The following is a 21,333-nucleotide window of genomic DNA, read 5'->3' as shown; positions in this document are numbered from 1 at the left end:
TTTTGAAAAGCTGCTAAAATTGATTGTTCAACAAGGGACTAGAACAAGCTAATCAACCATACTCGTAATGACATAATGGCTTATCATCTTGAATGCGAGGAAAAATAACGATTATCTGTTCAAAATTACAATCTTTATTACCTACTTTTTAAAAACTTAAGCTCAAGCTTAAGCTTAATACGACTAATGGACATCTGTACAAATCGTGTTTTTTAAGTATTTTTGCAAAGTTGTCATTTTGAGGTTATTTCCACGCCCTGAAAATTGACAAATACACAATCATAGAAAATAGCAATAATTCTCCATTCACAGACACCGTAATTGGCTGTTTAGGGGTTTCCAAAGTAATTAAAAAAAACCGTAACATAGATGTACATTCAGAGAAAAATAACTTGCTATGGCAGACAGACAGACACACGGGTGATTCTTTAAGGTTTCCGTGATTCCTCTCACATGTAAGTAAGTTAATGTCTTGTTTCTAATTTAATGAAAAATAATACGGACAGTTTAAACACTGTTCAGAATTTATGATCATAATGTGGGAGAATGATATATGCACCGCGCCATTTGCTCCCATGCTGTTAATGACTTTTACAACTGACCTATTATAAAATTAAAAATCATATTTGTTAATGGAAAATGACTATAGATTATGTAACTTTTCCACGAGGAATAATAAAAGAGGAAAGAGAACGAAAAATGTTATGCTTTATGGTAAAATTGCTAAGCATTAGTGTGTCAACAAAACTTGGTCATTCCTGGTTATTCAGCCATTTGACAAAAAGATCGAGAAACATATTTAAAAAGTCCTGGGCAAATAATCCCTAGACAAATTTGTTATTTCGACTCAGTAATAATGCCTATTGATATATTTAAAACTGTCTTATCATCATCATCATGTCAGCCTAAAGACGTTCATTGCTGGACATAGGCCCCCCAAGGCTCTCCACTTAGAGCGGTCTTGTGATTTTTCGCATGGTCCACCGCAATCCCGCCATCTCAACCAGGTCGTCGCTCCATCTTGTTGGAGGTTTACCGACTCGTCTCCCGGTTCACAGACGCCATTTGAGAACCTTCTGACCCCATCGGCCATCAGTCCTGCGAGTAATACCCACTGCCACTTCAGTTTCGCAATTCTTCGGGCTATGTCGTTAACCTTAGTTCTACTGCGGATATCATCATTTCTGATTCTATCCCGCAGAGAAACCCCGAGCATAGCCCTTTCCATAGCCCCCTGGGTGACTTTGAGCTTCCTCATGAGCTTCTTCTTTCTTCAAAACTGTCTATAGGGATGAAAAATATCCCTAGGCACTTTTAAGGAGTTTAGTTTCAATATTTTGTTGTTACCAATTATAATGTATGTTGGTCTGTAAGTCTAATACCTAAAACCCGTTTTCTAAAAGATGAAAACCCTAACCTAACAAATTTCATTGAAATCGCCGTTTTCTGGATCTCAGAACATGAATTTAAGTATTTGAGTACGTACAAACAAGACTAAGTGTTCTTTTTATAAAATAAATACTTCCATTGCCATATAATATGTGTAAAATACACTTGACACGCAATAAACGTCACGCATTGTAAGTAAATTACAGTTTTATGTTATTTTTACGGTGACCCTAAACTAACCTAAGTTCGCATCCATCAAGACGGCGTTCTAACGGTTCTTCGGAATAGTAGTTGAAAACTATTCCAATCAGGAACACATCGGTCTGCCGCGACACAAACTTCTTTAGTCGCGATCAAATTCAGAAACTTTTCAAGATACCCGAATTAATTCATGGTAACGCGGGTGACAGGGAGTCAAAGTTGAATTGAAGCAGATATCTTTTTAGAGTTCTGTACTAACTCAGAATGGTAAACACAGAACCTTTACTAAGTCACCGTGCCCGCCTGTCTGTGTTTCAGCTCCAAGATTTTTTATACTACAAAACTGTAATTTAGCATGAGCAGTACATTCGTATTATGAACCACACCAATAAATTGTTAAGACGAAATCGTTTTGTGAAATTATTATTATTACGTATGGAACGTTCAGTAACATATAAGACCATTTTTAGGGTTCCGTAGCCAAATGGTAAAAAACGGAACCCTTATGGATTCGTCATGTCTGTCTCTGTCCGTCCGTATGTCACAGCCACTTTTTTACTAACTTTTAAACTATAAGAACTATACTGTTGAAACTTGGTAAGTAGATGTATTCTGTGAACCGCATTAAGATTTTCAAACAAAAATAGAAAAAAAAAATACATTTTGTGGGTTAACCATACTTAGAACTGAAACTCAAAAATCTTTTTTTCATCAAACCCATGGTCTATGGATAGGTCTTCAATAATGATATTGAGATTTCTAATATCATTTTTTACTAAACAGAATAGATTGCGCGAGAGACACTTAGTTTCCAAAGTGGTAAAATGTGTCCCCCCTGTAACTTCTAAATAAGAGAATGATAAAACTAAAAAGAATATATGAGGTACATTAACATGCAAACTTCCACCGAAAAAAATTGGTTTGAACGAGATCTAGTAAGTAGTTTTTTTTAATAGGTACATCATAAATCGTAAAGTAAAGGAAACTTTTATATTATGTTACTTGCTGCTACGGAACCCTTCATGGCCGAAACCGACTCGCACTTGTTCGCTTTTTAAAATATTTACTAAATTTTATTAAATATAATCCAAATACTTTTACCCGATTTAAACAAACAAACAACAAAACGATCTAAACCTCTAAAACAATTTATAAGCGTTTCTTTGTTGGATGGAATTGGGAAATTTAGGGGATTGATCTCCATTTTATATTTAATTTCATAGATGCTCAAAAATTCGTTGACAAAAGAACGACAGGGTCTAAGTAAATGAGAAGAAAGTCGAATAAAGTGGGCCTAAGATGACAGGATATTAAATTGGTCTGACTTCCGATAATGTCCCTTACTAATTTGTTCAATTTAGGAAAGATTCTATCCCTCTACGTCATGAATGAATACAATAATGATTATGTAGATAGACAACATTTTTTTTTACTAGAATAGTGATTACGATATTATTTTTTAACTTGATTTGCTAAATTATGTGACTAAGAAACCTCGTTAATCAGGAATAGTAAAGGCAGAAAGAAATACTTAAATAACAAAGAAAACATTAAATCGTGACAACATGCGAAGAATGAATAAAAATAAAGTAAAAAATAGTGAAAATAAAATAAAAATAGGACAGCCTTTTATCAGTGACAGATTTTTTTGAATCGATTCAGGAGCCCCAGATATAATCCCCTACGTACAAACACAAAGCAATAGCTGTTGCCCGCAACATTTTCTGTATCATACAGTAATTTGGCACTAACTCGTCGGTGTACAGAAAAAATAGCTAATTATTAATAATATTTGCGTGCTTTTTTTTAATTGTCGCGTCATTCCAAAAATTAGGCCATAACAACACAAATAAACAAATGTGCCGTGTGGTATCGGTCGAGAATTGCCCCACCCCATCTCTTCCCGTGGGTGTCGTAAAAGGCGACTAAGGGATAAACTGGAGGATGGACAGCAGCGTCATCAGCGAACTATCTGGTATTACTGCGGTCGCCAATCCACCTGCCAAGCGTGGCGACTAAGGCATTTTTCCCCAAAGGAGAGCCTGGGGGAGGCCTACGTCCAGGAGTGGACGTCTTTCGGCTGACATGATGTTGATGATGACAAATAAACAAACTTGCGGAAAAAATAAAATTACCTACCTACCTCTTTATTTTTTTTATTCGACTGGGTGGAAAACGAGCAAGTGGGTCTCCTGATGGTAAGAGATCACCACCGCCCATAAACATCTGCAACACCAGGGGTATTGCAGATGCGTTGCCAACCTAGAGGCCTAAGATGGGATACCTCAAGTGCCAGTAATTTTACCGGCTGTCTTACTATCCACGCCGAAACACAACAGTGCAAGCACTGCTGCTTCACGGCAGGATTAGCGAGCAAGATGGTGGTAGCAATCCGGGCGGACCTTGCACAAGGTCCTACCACCGTTATTACTTATTAATCTAGATTACTAGCTTGCGCCTACGACTTCGTCCCAGTTGTAAAAGTTTCAGAAGTCTCTATCTATCCTTATTTCCGTCTATACCTAGATATCACAACGGGAGATTCTTTGCAAAATTTCAACTTTCATGCATGGGGCGTTTATATGTCGCTTTTTACCCTACAATGGCAAAACAAAAATGTAAGGCTATTTTATAATATTAAGATTATTATTCCAAGTTACAATTGTATATGCCTACTTAACGTATAGTTCAGTAAATACTCTGGACTGCAGCACAACTCAAGTTCCCCTCTTACGCTTCGGCGATCAGCTAAAAGGCATTAAGTGAGATAAGTAAGAAGCCTCGTTAAGTGAGTAAACTTATCCCTAAGGATTAGACTTACGTTGATAGGTTAGATAGACAGACGTTCATATAGGGCAATGACACAAAAACAAATGGTAAGGTAGGGTAATTTTATAAAAGACCACCATATTTATCACAAAACAATTTTTTTTACAGCAAAGTAGACTTGGCATGTAGATTGCTTGGGGAGTGTAGAGGAGCATTGAGTGTGGAGTTTTCAAAATTCCCACGGGAACGGGAAAAAACGAAATTTTTCGTTTTACTGGTCACATTACACAATAAACACATAATAATTATGTAAAAATTTGCACACCAAAATTACGGTTGAATATGAAATAATTATGTGGTAACAGTTTCGGCACAAATAGTAATGCGTAAACAGATTATGTATAAACCTAACCAACAAAAAGTTGGAAAACTCCCGACTTTGTCACTTCAAAGTTCAATATCTCAAAAACGAATAAACCGATTTTGATGAAACATGTCTAAGAACTATCGCTAGAAAACCTGGTTTCAAATAAAGAAAACCGCATTCAAATCGGTCTACCCGTTTAAGAGCTACGGTGCTACAGACAGACACACACACACACACAGACACACATAGCGGTCAAACTTATAACACCAGGATTTGGAGAGTTACTCATTCATTTAATTCATTCTCCTTTTGTGCAATCAGTTAATTTTTTAGCTGTGTGTTTAAATACTGATCATAGGCGTATTTAGAGGGGGGGCCGAGTGGGCGCCCCTTGGGTAGTCCTTGCGCGATAGAATTCGGATGGAGCTTCACCGAAGAAATGAAGTCACGGACATACTCGTACTTCAAAGTAATACGCAAGTCGAAGTGGCAAGATCGCTTTACCACTCATAATACGATTGAGTTTATAAACTGAACTGCATCGCTATTTTACCACATTACTGCGATTCAGTTCAAGCACGGTTGATAACAGCACTCACTTCAAGCGGTTTTCGTACCATTTCGTACGCTTCTTATAAACTAAACTCTGTTAAACTAAGTATGCACACAGTTCATAGATTTTTAACACAAGTTTTCGATGCTGCATATAGCACGTCGCGTCGACGGTCTGTTTGTATCGGAGTAAACGAGAGCCCACTGTCGCTGTAACTGAGCAGCCGGGTTTTAGATGATAATAATAAATAAATATTGAAATAAAAAAAAGTATGGATTATTTGTGAAATACGACTCGTTAGTGGTTTAGATATGAATATGTTCACTTCATGTTTTTAATTGCAGACTCATACGTCTGAAAAATAAAGACTTAGAACCGTTTAAAGATGATTTTAGAACAGTCTTTGCAATTTTTTTTTATCGAGCCGATTTTGTCCAATTATGTATCGAGTCCGTCCATAGTCTTTGAAATATGATGAATATTAACATATATTTTTTTTGATGCGCTAGAACAAATAGTTTTTCTTAAAAAAACTGCTTAAATAACATCAATTTCAACAAAATTAGGTCTTGTTAGCCTCTTAACTTGAGAATTGAATCGATTCAGTATAAGTTACTCATTCTGTCAATTCTTTTGGAATTTTAAGTGTTTTACTTGGAATATTTATAAATTTCAAGAACTTAAACTTTTATTCAAGTTTAATAACTTTTCATAGGTACTCGCGACATTGTGCTTCTAAACTCCTCATTGATAAAACTAATTTTTCAGTGAGAAAAGAGACTCGTGGATTAGTGACAGCGTAAACATTTTATTTGTAATCAACACAACGGTTGCTAAGAACACGGAATGACATATAGAGTTATGGTTTTCCAAAATAAAGAGGTTTTAGTATACAATATTTGATTTGCATATAGCGGCATCCCTTTCGCGACTTAGCGTTTTAGTTTCGGACCAGTGGCAATACCGGTCTTTCATTCACTTGTGTTTAACCATTGAGACTCAGCTCTGAGAAATAAACGTCGTGGTACCAATTTCGACGAATTAGTTTAGATGCCTAAATTGAACTGCTCTGCGTTTGGATCGTTTATGAAAAGATCATGGTAGGCCCCCAGATAACCGTTGGGGAGGAAAAGTTCTTGAGGTGGCTTTTGTCAATTTCTATACGAAGATCTTTTATAATAATAGAAGTGTGAAATTAATAATTATATTTTCTTTCTTTCTTTCTTTCAAATTAGGCTGATCAGTGCTAATATCACGTTTATCGCTTTTTCGACTACGGAGTATTTTAACTATTGCAATATTTATTATACTCTGATAAAATTTCCCGGTAGAAAACTAAAATCTGGAAAGCATTGTCTTTGATCAACTGAAATCGATCAGTTTTTTGGTATTATGAAGCATTAAAAACATTTGAAGATAATGTAAGCGTCACTGTGCTTGACAGCCAGCGAAAAAGGAACAAAAGAATATCTGAGCCTGTAAGAGATCGCTCTTAAGCTATAAGGCCGCCTAATGCTTACCTTGTAAATTTTCTCTCTGTGTACCTGTTTTACGTATCGCTTACCTACTATTTCTGGTGTACAATAAAGAGTCATTGTATTGTATTGTATTATATTGTATTGTATAATTAATTTCTCTATGATTTCGAATGAGAGGGATTTTATTATTGACTGTAATTTTGAGCTTTTACTTACACTTATAAGATATATTGTTTGCAGTTTTTATAAAAACTATTAAAATCGGTTATTCATTGCTTTCCGAAATCGAGATTTTAGGTTATACCTATTAAGAATGACGCAGTGGGTAAGAAACTTGGCAATACAATTCGCACAGCTAGGCCAAGTAGGATAGATTATGGTAGTTACTCTGACCTATAAAAACTTGGCATGGGGTTTGCACAGGCTTGTTAAAAGGAGAGCTTTAGTAAGGCACTGGTCAATAATCGTAACTGGAACAGACGACGAACTTTAAACATTAGTAAGATTATTGTCAAAATGGTGCCGTCAACTTGAACTCGCTTTTATTAAAACATACCGTTTGTGTAGATCAGGCACGCAATCGTCACGAGGGAAAAATAAAATCAAAACACAAGCCGTAGCAATACTACAATTCTCGGTAAAATTAATTATGAATAGTCTTAACGGATAACAAAACAGTATAACAACTGATGAATTTAAAACAACACATCGTTTACATGTTTGCCGACGGTACAGCGCCATCTATCGGAAAATGATTGAACTAAACCAAATGAATTGATGATAAAATGAATTGGATTTAGACACCGTTCCTAATGGTTAGAAGTTTTGATCCTAATTATTTCGTAATTAAATATCAGTCATCAATAGTTTGGATACAAGTATTACCACAACTAATGAACTTTCTATGATAAAGGGTTCGAATTTGTTTACCTTTTGAGTTGGTTTTGTTTCAGTTTATTTAAGTAGGGATCGTGAATGAACCGAGAAATTAAATTAAATTAAAACGAGTAGTACTCAATTGATTGTTGATTGATTCTAATAATATATAATAGAATAGAATAGAAGAAGACACTTGTTTCGATCTGAATAATTAAAATGGTACAGTAGTAGAGAGATCTGTTTGGAGTCGCTCTTTTATCATAGCATTCACTGTACTATTTAGATACCTACTTATAATATTACTGTCGCAACACTATCTGTCTTTCCGTCTGAGGGATGTATGTTAATAATCATTTATACGAGTACATATGTAATGTGTTTCTAAATTTCACTAGGATAGACAAATAATTAAAATAAAAAGTTGCCTAACTTTTTATATGATACGAGTTCAAGAAATAAGAAAAAATGGTCAAGTGCGAGTCGGAATTGTACATGAAGGGTTCCGTAAACAGTTCAGTAAAGTTTTTCTTAAAATTCTTCTAATATAAGTTTTTTTTGCTGACTACCTACTAGAGTTCCTATGGTCACCCGCTAGCTTTATTATCAGATAAACTCCATGTTATAATAATATTGCATTGTCATGGGATTTATACATGCGTGTAAAATTTTAGCTCAATCGGTTGAAGATATCCACTTCAAATTTGAGTTGAAAGATTCCACCCGAGCAAACATAGTTACATTACACTGCAAATAAATTTAATATAATGCTTGTACTTAATAAGTTTTTGTTAAAAATTTCATTTTGAATTTCATTCAAAATTTCATTTTTTTTTGCCGAATGTACTTTTTGTTGACTGTACTTGCATTGTCGTCTAAACTACATATCTGTACCAAATTTCAAGTCGGTACTATTAACTATTGAGGAGTTCCCTCCTGCAGAGACGATCCTGGCAGGACCACCAAATCAGATTATTCACCAAATTTACATAAGTATTCCAAATTTCAAGTCGATCAGACCACTGGAAGTGGGTCAAATTTAACTTCCAAGATTTGTCATAAATAAATAAATAAATAAACAAACAGGACAAGCTTAAGAAAAGCTTCTATAAATATCGCCGAAATGTAAGCACTTGTGCAAGTATTTCGAATAAAAAACAATTCGAATTCTTGTCCTCCTTGGTTCTCGTTGTTTGCTTCTGAAACCATTGCCAGCGCACGCCGCGCGCGGCTCAAAAAAAAATTGGTGTCTGTCAGCGCGGTTCATTCGTGGGAAATTCAGCGGACTTCGTATGTTGTGTAATTAAATAATAAGAAGCTCGACTAGTGTGCATACATTTTAAACTGGAGTAAAAACCTTGTAAATAGTGTTATAAATACTTAATATGATTTTTTTTAGTGTAAAAATAATATAGGGTGTTAAGTATTCTTGTATTTTAGGCGGTTCAATTTCCGGGTGTGGCAAATATAATTCCCATAAAACTTTACATATATTTTTTTATTTTTAATAATAATAATAAACATGGTTGCTTACAGAGTCACAGAAAACCAAACTGAAAGTTTGCCAAAGAGCTATGGAGCGCAGCATGCGTGGAGTGGGAATGATCGCCCTAATCCGGAACACGGTGCTGCGTTCTAAAACACGCATTGTCGATGTCGGTGCAAAGACTGCCAGGTTGAAGTGGGACTGGGCCGGCCACGTCAGCCGAATGCATCCATTGCGGTGGGCTAAAAATACCACTGAGTGGGTACCACAGGACGGATGGCGACGACGGGGTAGGCCCAGACGGCGGTGGCGGGACGACCTGGTCGTATTTCTCAACGACTCCCGGTACCCGTAAAAGAAACAAATTTGGAGTTGAAATAAAAAATACAAAAAAAAAATGCATGAAATGTTTTCTTTCAGCAAATTTTCCTATAAGTATTCAGCATTTAAACGGATTTAAGCATTTCCAACCGGTATATTTCTGTCCTTGATTGTACGAAACCATCACTGCACGCCTCCGACTCGCATTCGGCCTTTTTTTGTAATAAGTTACATGTGCAAATTTTCCCAACATTATTTTTCGATAATAATCACGATTATAGTCAGACGTTTTTTTCGCATTTTAATGGTATATCAGCGCTTGTGCCACGCATGCGTATGAACCCGCGTCAAGTTGTACCGTCGCGCTCATCCCGCCGTTAGTGCCTCATTCGAACCCGCCGGCATCGGCGCCTCGGAACAACTCCACTCGCTTCCACGAAAAAGTTTCACAAAATTTCAAGTATAAGTTTAAATTCGATTCAAAGTTTTATGACGTGCTAAGTGTTACAAGCAATATGCGGTGGCTTCTGGTAGCGATCATTTTCTGCGGAGCGGTTAGTGCAGGTAAGTACAAAAAACTATCGCGGTTGTCAGAGTTTAGTTTTAAAGACTAATTAAGTAGATTTTAAAAGTTATCTGCCACATTTTTATGTGAGTAAATAAAAGCAAAAGTACACTTTAGCACGGGATTTCAGCATGTCCCGTTAAATTCGTAGTAAAATTTATTTAGCGCAATTACAAAAAAAAATACAAAATAATTAACGATTAGTTTATAATACCATTATATATGACACACATTTTATAGTAATAATTGAAACGTATGATAACATATTATATAACATAATTATGATAACATAATTATTATTAAATTTTGGTATTTAAGATAGTGATTCCAAAGAAAAAGGTCTTTGATAACAACGTGAAGCAAATATTTCATTGCGTATAAATGGAATAGGGAATAATGAAATCGATACCTTATTACATTTCTGGACGGAAGAATTCTTGTCACGTCTCAGGCGGCGGAAAAAAAACTTGCTCCCCGGATACGACTCGAGGATCACGTGTTTAAAGCAAAATAAAAGAATGACATCTTTGCTTGTTGTCTGGATGCAATATTTTTTTATTCTGCTAAAGCCCACATGTATGGACTAGGGTAAGAAATTAAATCATTAAACCTTGGTTAAGGTTGACAATTTGGGTTAAGCTAGATGCGTCGAGCCAAGGACAATGGCGCTCATTGGGGGAGACCTCTCTCCAGCAGCTGCTATTGGTTGAAGATGATAATGAATTATCAGTTAATTTTAAAAGGTAACTCTCATCCGCGTAACTTGGCCTTATCATGTGAAAATACCGTTATCATTGGGATGGTCTAGTAGTAGGTAATGATCCTGACTAGTAAAGATTCTATATAGGAAACTGGAGGTTATGTGTATATTATGTTCTAATCCTGGTTGGGATAAACTCTTGTACGAAAGATAAGTTTGTATGTACGGTCAAGGGCATAAATATATATGTCGGCGGCCGATCGTAAAATCCGCCAGATCACGAAATTCCTAGGTATATCGTGAAATGGCGCCATTTCTTGAATTGGCTAAGGGATATAGCTGTCGGCGGCCGATCGTAAAATCCGCCAGATCACGAAATTCCTAGGCATATCATGAAATGCCGCCATTTCATGAATTGGCTAAGGGACATCCGCCATATCGTTCAAAACTCACCGTTTAACGATTTGCCTAGTGACGTTTAGGCAGATCATGAAATTCCTAGGCATATCATGAAACGCCGCAATTTCATGATTTGGCCAGTTTAGGCAGATCATGAAATTCCTAGGCTTATCATGAAACGCCGCCATATCGATTTTGGCACTTCGCCGGCCGCGAAATCCGAATGCGTTGCTCTAATACTACTACGTGAAAGCAATAAAGATTTTGAATTTGAATTTGAATTTGAATTTAATCGATCTGCCATATTATTTCTCAGGAACATCGTGATATGCCTGGCCAACTTTTAGGCATATCATGAAATGGCGGTGTTTCATGATATGCCTAGGAATTTCGTGATCTGGCGGATTTTATGATCGGCCGCCGACATAATATATTAAAACATGAGAAATCTGGTGTTTTGGAAAAGTTATATTTGCACCGCATACTTATGTATAGTTATATACATTATTTTGAATAAAAAAAAACTAACTCATTTAAAAAGTAGCACTGTTAGCTGAAGTTCTTTTCAACATTTTAGTACAAGGCAGAAGTGTGAGGATATTAAGTTTATAAAAATATAAAGTTGCCGCGTCACCAGGACTGACCAAGTTTATTACGGGATGGACTTGTAGACGGAGTTAGCACTTTGTTACAAATTGCAACTGGGAAACTTTGCTTAAAACTTATGATTTCCTTAAGGTTTTCCACTGTCAGTTTTGCTCTGAGAAATCAATGAAATAATTTCGATCCTTAGTATTATCTGAAAAGAAATAAATGACTTAAATAAATTTAATTAACTGATTAATACATTTAAGTGTAATTATGTACTCGGGACCAAAGATCTGTACTTGTTTGTTGTTTTTTGTTTTATTATGAACTAGCGCGGAAATACAGCCAGGGCTCCTTTCTACAAGAAAACTATTTATAGTTATTGTCTGGACTTGACTTGTAGATTTTTTAGAATATTTGTCAGGTTTTTTTAAGTTCTCCTAAAAGGTCTCCTAAAAATTTCTCAATAAAAAATCTAGTCCCTTATGAATTAAATACTCTGACGTTATAATAATGGAAGCCTAAAGAAATTACAATTTGTTTGATTAGGTTTTTCTTTCGGAAATGCCAAATACACTTAAAAAAAAAAACACTTTATAATTCTACCATTTTTGTAGCAGAGCTGTTTAATAAAAAAAAAACATAATAAATTTAGATCGGTCATAGCATTTTAAATTATTTTTTGACCTCAGACTTTTGCCATTTAGCTGTTGCTTTGTGTTAAATCTTTTAAAGTTTAACCTTCCTTTTAATTACTAACGCAAGATCGATGAAAACATAACGTTGCACATTTGCGACTACAACACTGCAGAGCTTAGTGGTTAGTTCACAACTACTTAATTAGAAAAATCGGTAACGGAAACACCAATCATTCACTCAAGCCTCGTGTAAGTACCATGGTTAAAGACAATAATAAAATTATACTAATTATAACCCAAGCAATGTGTATTTACTTCAAATTTTATCTCTAAGTACTTAATATGTTCTAGAGTCATATATTTCGCTGTCTAAAAATAACAAAGAAATTGGAAAGGAAGTGATGTTTACTAAAAAAAAATCTAAGTGACAAATGTTTTTAAAAGTTTAACAAATAACGGTTAAGCTATAGATAGACTATAGATAAATGTTCTAAAATGACACATACGCTCACACAAGCCCGTTTAATTGGCGGGTCAGCCGGTGTGTCAATTATAGTTCGTTCAACTAATAAAGCTACACACCTACTGTATTATTAAAATAGTGAAAATGACGTAAGTGCGTATTTGAAGCACTCTAAATCCTATTCGATTTATGAGTAGTAGGTACTTGATAATTTTATATTTACATGAAATTAAATGTGGAGTGTGGTATGCGTGTATTGAAGCGTTATGAGATGATGTACGTTTGAATTTGAACGAAGAATGAATACTGAGTTTGAGTGAAGAACAAATGAGATGTTATGGCAGTTGACGACGTACGAAGAACGTATACAGACGAGTGTGTTTATTGTGTTTTCCTTCCTAACGTAATTTTATACGATTTGCATCATTTTTTTTCAAATTTGCTGGCCAATAAAGGCAACTACAAACTACTGCTCCGTTTCATTCACAACTGGTTCCCACATTTTTTCACCAGTGCTGTAATATGGATATTAAAAAATTATGATATAAAAAATATTGATATCGATGTTAGAAAAAAAACCTAATACGAAAATAATAATAAAAGAAATCATTTATATGAAAGATTTGGAAAAAATGTTGTACATCGGTAAGGATGCCATTCGCCATTTTGTTTTACTGACATTTTAAATATGTCATTCAATTTAACTGTCATCGGTTTGCTTGGAACTATTTCCTTTATTGATTTATTTTTGTTATCCTTTTTGTCGTTTTTAGGCTTAAAGCTATGAAAATAAAGTCCAGAAGTGACTAACATTTTCATTCCGCATTTGTACACAAGTTACATCGACATATTCCTATGCTTATTATTATTTTTTTGCTATGTCTGGTAACATTTTCAGCTGTCAATCTACTTCGCCTAATTCTGGACTCGAGTATAGTCTTATGGAGCCAAACCTGCAGATCGGCACTCCTTATACTATAATCTCAGACTAAATAAAAATAACTTAGATAAATTGAGAAATCCCCGACATTGTCATTTCAAAAATCAGTATCTCAACAACGGCTGAACCGATTTTAATGAAAAATATCTAAGAACCACCGCAAGGAAAACCACGTTAAATTCAATTCTTTCGTTTGAGAGCTAAGATGACACAGACAGACAGACAGATATTGGCTTCATACTTATAACACCCCTCTTTCTGAGCCGGGGGTTAATTAAAGAGATTCCGAGTGAAACTATGACTCGCCGTACGCTTGTACAATACAATGACATGGACACAAGAGCAATCGACAAAAAATCGAGTTTAGCTCAACATGTTTCGGGCTAATCCGTAGCCCTTCTTCTTAGGCGTGGTGGCTGCTGCAACACGCGCACTATTACACTTTGCATTTAATGATAGATAGAAACCAGTAGCGCCTTATTGCTACATCCCCGCCGGAGGGGTAAGTCCAGAATACAAACTCAGACAAAGGCTCGAAATAATACAGCCTATTACTTATACACGAAGTTTGCCCATGGCTTGGATAAAACAAAAAAGCTGTACCGATTATTTTACTTACTTTTAAAGCTTTTAAGGTTATCGATTCAACACATCCAATAATGCTTCACCCTAATATTGAAAGGTTGATTGATGACGCTATCAAGTCGCTGATAAACGAAATAAAGTTTCATAGGAGCATAAAATGTATAAGACAATTCCATGGTTTTCCAGGGGATTATAATTTTATAGGTATATTAGCCATTAGTGGTCGCAAGGTGTGGCGATGGGCACTCCTATTTGCCATTTCAGCGGGTTCAACGACATTGTTGCGTAGCGTACCTAACCGTAAAAACGTAAGTAATTGAAAATTAGCAGGCTGCATTTAATTATTCCTATGTACAGGTAAGTACATTTTCAATTAGACTTTAACTTGACGACATAATTTTGACGACAATCCATGCGTAGCTACATACTTATATTATAAGAAAAGCCATTATTATTAAAAGGATTATTTCAGAACGCAGTAAAAGAAAGATGAGAACGAAACAGACCCGTCTTTATTTAATTTCATGCCCATAATTGTTATATCTAATGTTTGGACAAGATAAATTAATATTTGATCTTTTTAATACAAAACCTATTGATAGTGTTAATTGAAGCGGAATTTATTGTTCCACTTACTAATTAATTCAGTAAATGTCAAGGGCGGTGTCTGAAAGCCTAGTGAACTTTGATCTGTCACTATGCCGTTTGGATGATCGTTCTAGAAAGCGGGTAGGTGCGTATTAAATATTTATCATAAAGTTCAAAAATAGTGTAAATAGGCAATAAGTAAGTACTTATAGGATTGTTATAAAATAAATCAAAACTAACTAAACCACTCTATAGATTACCTAATAAAAAAAACACTGAAAAATTTAATAAATAAAATAACCATAAGTACCTATATTATATTATCCGCATGTGAGATTTTAAAGGTCTTGGTTTTTGTAAAATTTCACCATAGGGCCTATGCTATCAGTTTTACTTATTGGGTATCATACGTATTCATTTGAATACCGGAAAAAGTAACTTCAAATTTCGGCGCTCTCCACTATATTTTTAACAACTACGCAGCTATAACCCTGAGGTAATTTAAACAACATCGTGTCGAAATCTCCCGCGAGTGGATATCGCGACAATTAAACTCAATCCCAGGGTATATGTGCTCACTTCAATTCGTAGAACGAGGTCTGATGCGCGTACGGCGGTCCCCGCAAATTGAATTCATTTCGACGCGCGTCGAGTAATTGTCGTCGATGGATCGCCGTGCTCGTCGACTCTCTTTTTTTTGCTCATGGTCGTTGATGAAATGACTCCTTTCCTGCCAGACTTTTTTTTTCATTATTTATTATTACTTACATAAATCAACTCGAATTCGCTGTGTCTTTTGTTGCCGATGCTCGAGTCAAAATTAATAAATAGGATATTTTGATTTTGGTCTCATTCTACGGCTATGCTTTTATTGTTGACTACAATTATTGCCCATAGAGTCAGTCTTCTTCGTTATCTAAAGTGGTTTTGTCCCGTTATATTGACAATGTCAATGGTCTGCATATATAGCCATAAACGGTACAGTGGCCACAAACGGTAGTTCAGCCCTATGTACCTAATCTAAGTTTGATAAGGTTAACCCATATTTTTTAACTTATTTGATCGCTGTCAAAGATACATACTTCAATACTAATTATATTTGTTTAGCTTTGTGCAGCCAATTCCTCTTTAACCATAACTGCATTTTATATAACAGGCGAGGTAATAAAATCCCTCGAAGACGGACTTTCCTGCAAAATGGGTAATAGCGTTGGCGTTTAATGAAGGAGTTCTAAGGCGTCCCTTTGTCAATACGGGGCTCTAAGTACCCACAATGTTACCCTAATTTGCTTCCATTTTCATAATGTACGTTGATTGCACCCGGCGTTTTCAATTTTACAGCCTGCTTTTAGGCGCATTAATGAATTTATAAACGTTCGTGTATTTATAATTTAATATTGTTGGCCGTGTTGTTAACAGCAAGCAAACAGTAAAATTATTTATGGAAATATCTGTTCTCTTGGTACAACAGCTTCAGCACAATAATTGACAGAGATAGTGACGACGGCTTTTCTGGATAAAACCCTTGATAAAACTCATTAGTCAAACATGTTGACTGCGATAATTGTATCCTTGATAATAAAAATGATCTGCAGTAGGTAGTTTACGCCCATGTCAAATAAGCGAACTAAAAACCGGTCAAGTACGGTCGGTCATGTTCTTTCTGCACTTGAAAATCGTTCGGTTGAGTATACCTGACAAAGAAATTACATAATATCCTTGACATACTTATTCAGTACAATATATTAGGTAGTAAAATATATAGCAAAGGACTTGTTTTTTTTACTAATATTATCATACATCATATAGTGCCACGTAGTTCATGTCATAAAGAACTATTAGGTATCTAACTTTTTTAGCACTTGCTTTTATAGCATCTTCACGATTAAAAAAAAGGTATATATGTACCTACGTCTTCAGAAATCAAAGAGAACTACTTCAAATTGTGACGCTTTAAAACAAAACAACTCGAACGAAGCTGTATAGCCGAAACCTAGTTATGTCCTTACTACTTAAAAAATAGTCCACAATAAACAATTTCCACTTTATAAGCATCTATATATTCTAGTAGCGTCAGTTTCTATTGAGAACCGATATATTTCCCAATGACAAGCCGAAACCCAGAAAGGAAGACAGTAAATTTCCAGCGGCCAATGCCGTCTTTAAACTGTCAATTCGATATCTACGAGTATCTTTGCCTGGAACACTTCCGCAGATAATGATATCACCCTTAAAAATCGTTGTTGTATCGAACTTGTTTCCTAGATTTTAAAATACAGCAGCGATTCTTTGAACATGCTTTCTTCGTAATTGAACGGCAAAAACAAAAGAATACGAGGAGAGCATTTTATATTTTCTGCTTTATCAATAATACTAGTTTCCGTGTTCGTGATGAAAATAGTTTCGAATTTTATAAGACTTAACTTTGATGTACAATCTTTCAAACGCATAAAGCTATCTGTATACAATTACAGCAACTTTGCTGTAAAACAATAGATAATTGTACAAACTTCTTGTTATAAACTGGAACTTCAGGTATAGCTTAACAAAGTATGTTGAATTTCATCTTAATTGAATACGAGGAATTCGCCCAGAAATGGTTTATGAATATTTTGAAACCGCGACCCACAAAGAAACAAAACCATCGATTCATTGAGAACCAATTGGTACGCAAAAAATTACTTTATTTTCACAGAAATGTATTTTTTGCTTGCTTTTACATTTGTACGGATCTGGCTTATAAATTATAATATACACTAGCTTTTACTCACGGCTTCGCTCACGTAAGCCATTAGATATGGCAGTCGAATTAAATTTCCAGAATTTTAAAAATTACATCGTGGTCTTCATTCATATTGTACTTGCATGTTGCCCGCGACTCCGCCGCGATTCGTTTACCGCTATCCCGTGCAATTTTCCGGTATAAAAACTATCCTATGTCCTTCCCCGGGCCTCAAACTATCTGTATTCGAATTTTATCTCAATCAGTTCAGCGGTTTAGACGTGATGAGGCAACAAACAAACACTTTGTAATATTTTACTGGCACTATTTGCACAAAAACACCACCACAAACAATCATCAAAGTACCTGCATCAGAAGCCTACATATAAACGAATCTAAACGTCTGTGAAACAAATCAACCACACTAGAGAAAGGTCACTACGCGATACATACACTATTTCACGAACATACAAAAACTTACAGACATAAATAACGCCAGCGTTGACTTTACGACTATTCTGTTTGGAAGTTGGAATCATCATTTAAATTTTTTGGCAGCGGCTGGCTGCGGTACATAAGGCTTGCATGGACGCTATACCAAATATCTCAACATCTTTTTTCATCCTATAGAAAGGAATTCTGTGAGAAAGGGACGGCGATTGTGATACTGGAATATTCAGTCTAAATTAATCGCATTCCAGGCGTGCATTTGACACTTCTGCACAATAAGTGTCGGTCGATACAGCTAGCAGAAAAGCTATGCGATAATATAAATGCAAATGGAAATGTTTACGCAAATACAACATATACCTATGTGTTTATGGTCAGTATTTAAAATGGATACATCCTGGCGGAAGAACAATTAAATTAAGCACACCTATTTATTTTTGACGGATTACCATTCGTTACAATTAATATACACATAATCTTTATTAAAAACAACAAATCATTCCAATACATTTACAAAAAGGAAAAATGTAGGGTAGACAATAGGCGATCTTATCCCTTAAAAGTGATCTGTTCTGGACAACAAGTATAGATACAATACCTAATAAAAATAAGTTAAAGAAGGGTTTTGGTACTTCAAACTTTCATTAATGCATACTACATAATATTATAAATTCGAAAGTGTATGTATTTGTGTGTTTGTCTGTTTGTCCGTCTTCGGATCGACGTGATTTTTGGCATAGGTAGAGATAGTTTATGGGCCAGAGAGTGACATAGGCTACTTTTTATCCATCCCGGAAAGTGCACAGTTCCCGAGGGAACAGCGCGCGATAACCGAATTCCACAGGGACGAAGCCGCGTGCAAAAGCTGGTATGTTAAATATAATTATTATAATACTGTTTATATTATATTATAATACTATAATTTAAAAATACGTTTTAATTCTAAACCAGTAAACCTGTCTAACTGCTCCATCATCAGACCATATACCATTCAAAAATCAATACGCGTTTATTCCGTAAGTAGGCCACAAAAGGCTATTTTACATGTCACTTTTTAGAGTTCCGTAGCCTAAATGCCAAAAACGGAACCCTTATAGTTTCGCCATCTCTGTCTGTCCGGCTGTCCGTCCGCAGCTTTGCTCAGAGACTATCAGTGCTAGAAAGCTGTAATTTTGCAAGGATATATGTAGCAACCATGCTGGCAAGTGACATAAAAAATGTACGGAAAAATATTTTTTTTAGGCCGCCAAAGCCGCCAAGGTGATCAAAAGCATCGATACATGAACTGTAATACCTTTATCAAAGAGTGCATGTTCCGATATTTTTGATCACCTTGGCCGCTCCGAAATATCTGATAGCGACTATACCTCCTCTAGACGTAAAGTGGGGGTGTTTTTTTTCTCTCACATAACTCTATGGTGTGGGATATCGTTGGATAGGTCTTTTTTTCGATTAAGTGATCTGTTTGCGAAATATTCTACTTTAAAGTGCCGTGGCTAAAAATGGTTAAAATCGAGCGACAACTATTTCAATATATATGGGCGTGTCCGACACGCTCTTGGCCGGTTTTTATAGTACCAGCGCTTTCGAAAAGACCATTATTGCCAAGAAAAATGCGCCGCATGAATCTTGGCAGGAAGTCATTCTAGGTGAAAGTCCATCTTAAGAATATTCTAGCAAGTCAACAAAACACGGGGAGGTTACGTTGTTGTGTCTATGAGTTCCAGTGCCTAGGCTTCCGGCTCCATAATTCACATCAACTCGATATTACCTTCATTATTTATTTTATGATCAACAGAACTAAGGTTGGTTGGCAAGTTTCGTGACAATAGGTACCTACCACAATAAGAAATGGGTGAAAATAGAGTTCAAAGATTCCGTTACAATACAGAGATAGTTGAAGTGAACTACATATAACTGGGAAGAAAACTGAACCTATATAAACGCTGACAAAACAAAGGAAATGAAGATAACTTTTGGAATACTTGGCTCTCTCGACGTATTCGCCGCTTTAAAAACACACCAAAGTTTCTGCAATTTAATGAACTATTATTTAATAAGGTAGGTATACGTAGGTATTTAAAATCAGTTAAATGCGTTAATTACTTCCTAGAAAATATCAAACTATCCCCCTTTCAAGCACAAAAAACGTTATAAATTAGATCTTACACACTGTTATTTATGACTGTAGATCAAAAAACGTACCCATAGTTTGCTCGCTATGCTTTCAATAAAGTATTGTAAAGTTTGTCTTTGAGACGAGACTCATGGCTTACTTTTTGATGTATTGTCTAGTTGCGCATTGTTAATAAGTATCTACAGGCGACTAGCAATGCTCTCGTTTACATTTTTTCCGACGTTTTCATTTGAGTATTTTGTACAAAAGATAAAATATTTATTTGAAACATAGAAATAGTGAACTTTATGAACGTTGGCGACGTCGTTGACTCAATAACGCTTAGATCAGCCGTTTGCCCCTTGACCCATTGTAATAAAGTTAGGCATTCGGGCACTTTATTACAAGTGTTACAACTATGTACCAGTCGTTAAGAGGTGTTGGACAAAGGCAGACAATGACGGTTAACGGCTGGAAGTAGTTGTTTTGGACTATCCAATAATGCCCAAGTGTAGACTTTGTACAAAGTTTGCCGCGTCCTGTAATAATTACTAAGCTCATGTAAGCAATTTATTCGTATTTAAAATAAAATGTCGAGTGTCACTTTTTTGGAATTATTACATTCTGTCAAATATGATTCATATTTATACTCGTAGTCACGAGAACTAATTTCTATGGCTCTCAAACTCTTTGCGATTTGCTTGTGTAAGGACATCATACAGGTTGAAACATTGAACGTGAATCAAAACTAGGGTTTCATGCTCAGTTAATGCAGTATATTGTCCAGCATTAATTGAGCACGAAACACTAATTTTGATTCACGTTCAATGTTTCACGCTGTATATAGAACCATAAACATTTTTTTTATATTTAAGTGCTGCCTTTTTTATAAGACTGGATGAAAAACTAACAAGTAGGACAGGTTGCAGAAATATCGCCTGCCTAGTAGAAGGCTAAGTATAACTCATGTGCTAGTAATTAACTTGAACACACATAGGTACTATACATAATTAATTATTGTTCTGTGAAAAGCAAACCATCACCAAAAGTACGAGTATGTTACTTCCCTTATTTTGCCATTCGACCGCCAATACGACCACGAATAAACATTTCAAACGTTATGTTCCGGCAGTTATTAA

At 35.5% G+C, this 21,333-nt stretch overlaps 1 protein-coding gene across 1 annotated transcript in view; it reads left to right on the top strand.

Moving 5' to 3' along the window:
• The first annotated feature begins 9,834 nt into the window (after positions 1-9,834).
• LOC141432119 (limbic system-associated membrane protein-like) overlaps positions 9,835-21,333 on the top strand; it is a 176,666-nt gene continuing 165,167 nt past the window's right edge. The window contains exon 1 of the mRNA XM_074093549.1: positions 9,835-10,004. Within this exon, the coding sequence (XP_073949650.1) occupies positions 9,956-10,004 (49 nt within the window). The 5' untranslated portion in view covers positions 9,835-9,955. The remainder of the gene's footprint in view (positions 10,005-21,333) is intronic.

The sequence above is a fragment of the Choristoneura fumiferana genome, chromosome 10, assembly GCF_025370935.1.
Source record: "Choristoneura fumiferana chromosome 10, NRCan_CFum_1, whole genome shotgun sequence".
NCBI lineage: Eukaryota > Metazoa > Arthropoda > Insecta > Lepidoptera > Tortricidae > Choristoneura > Choristoneura fumiferana.
This window is presented reverse-complemented; position numbering and strand designations above follow the sequence as displayed.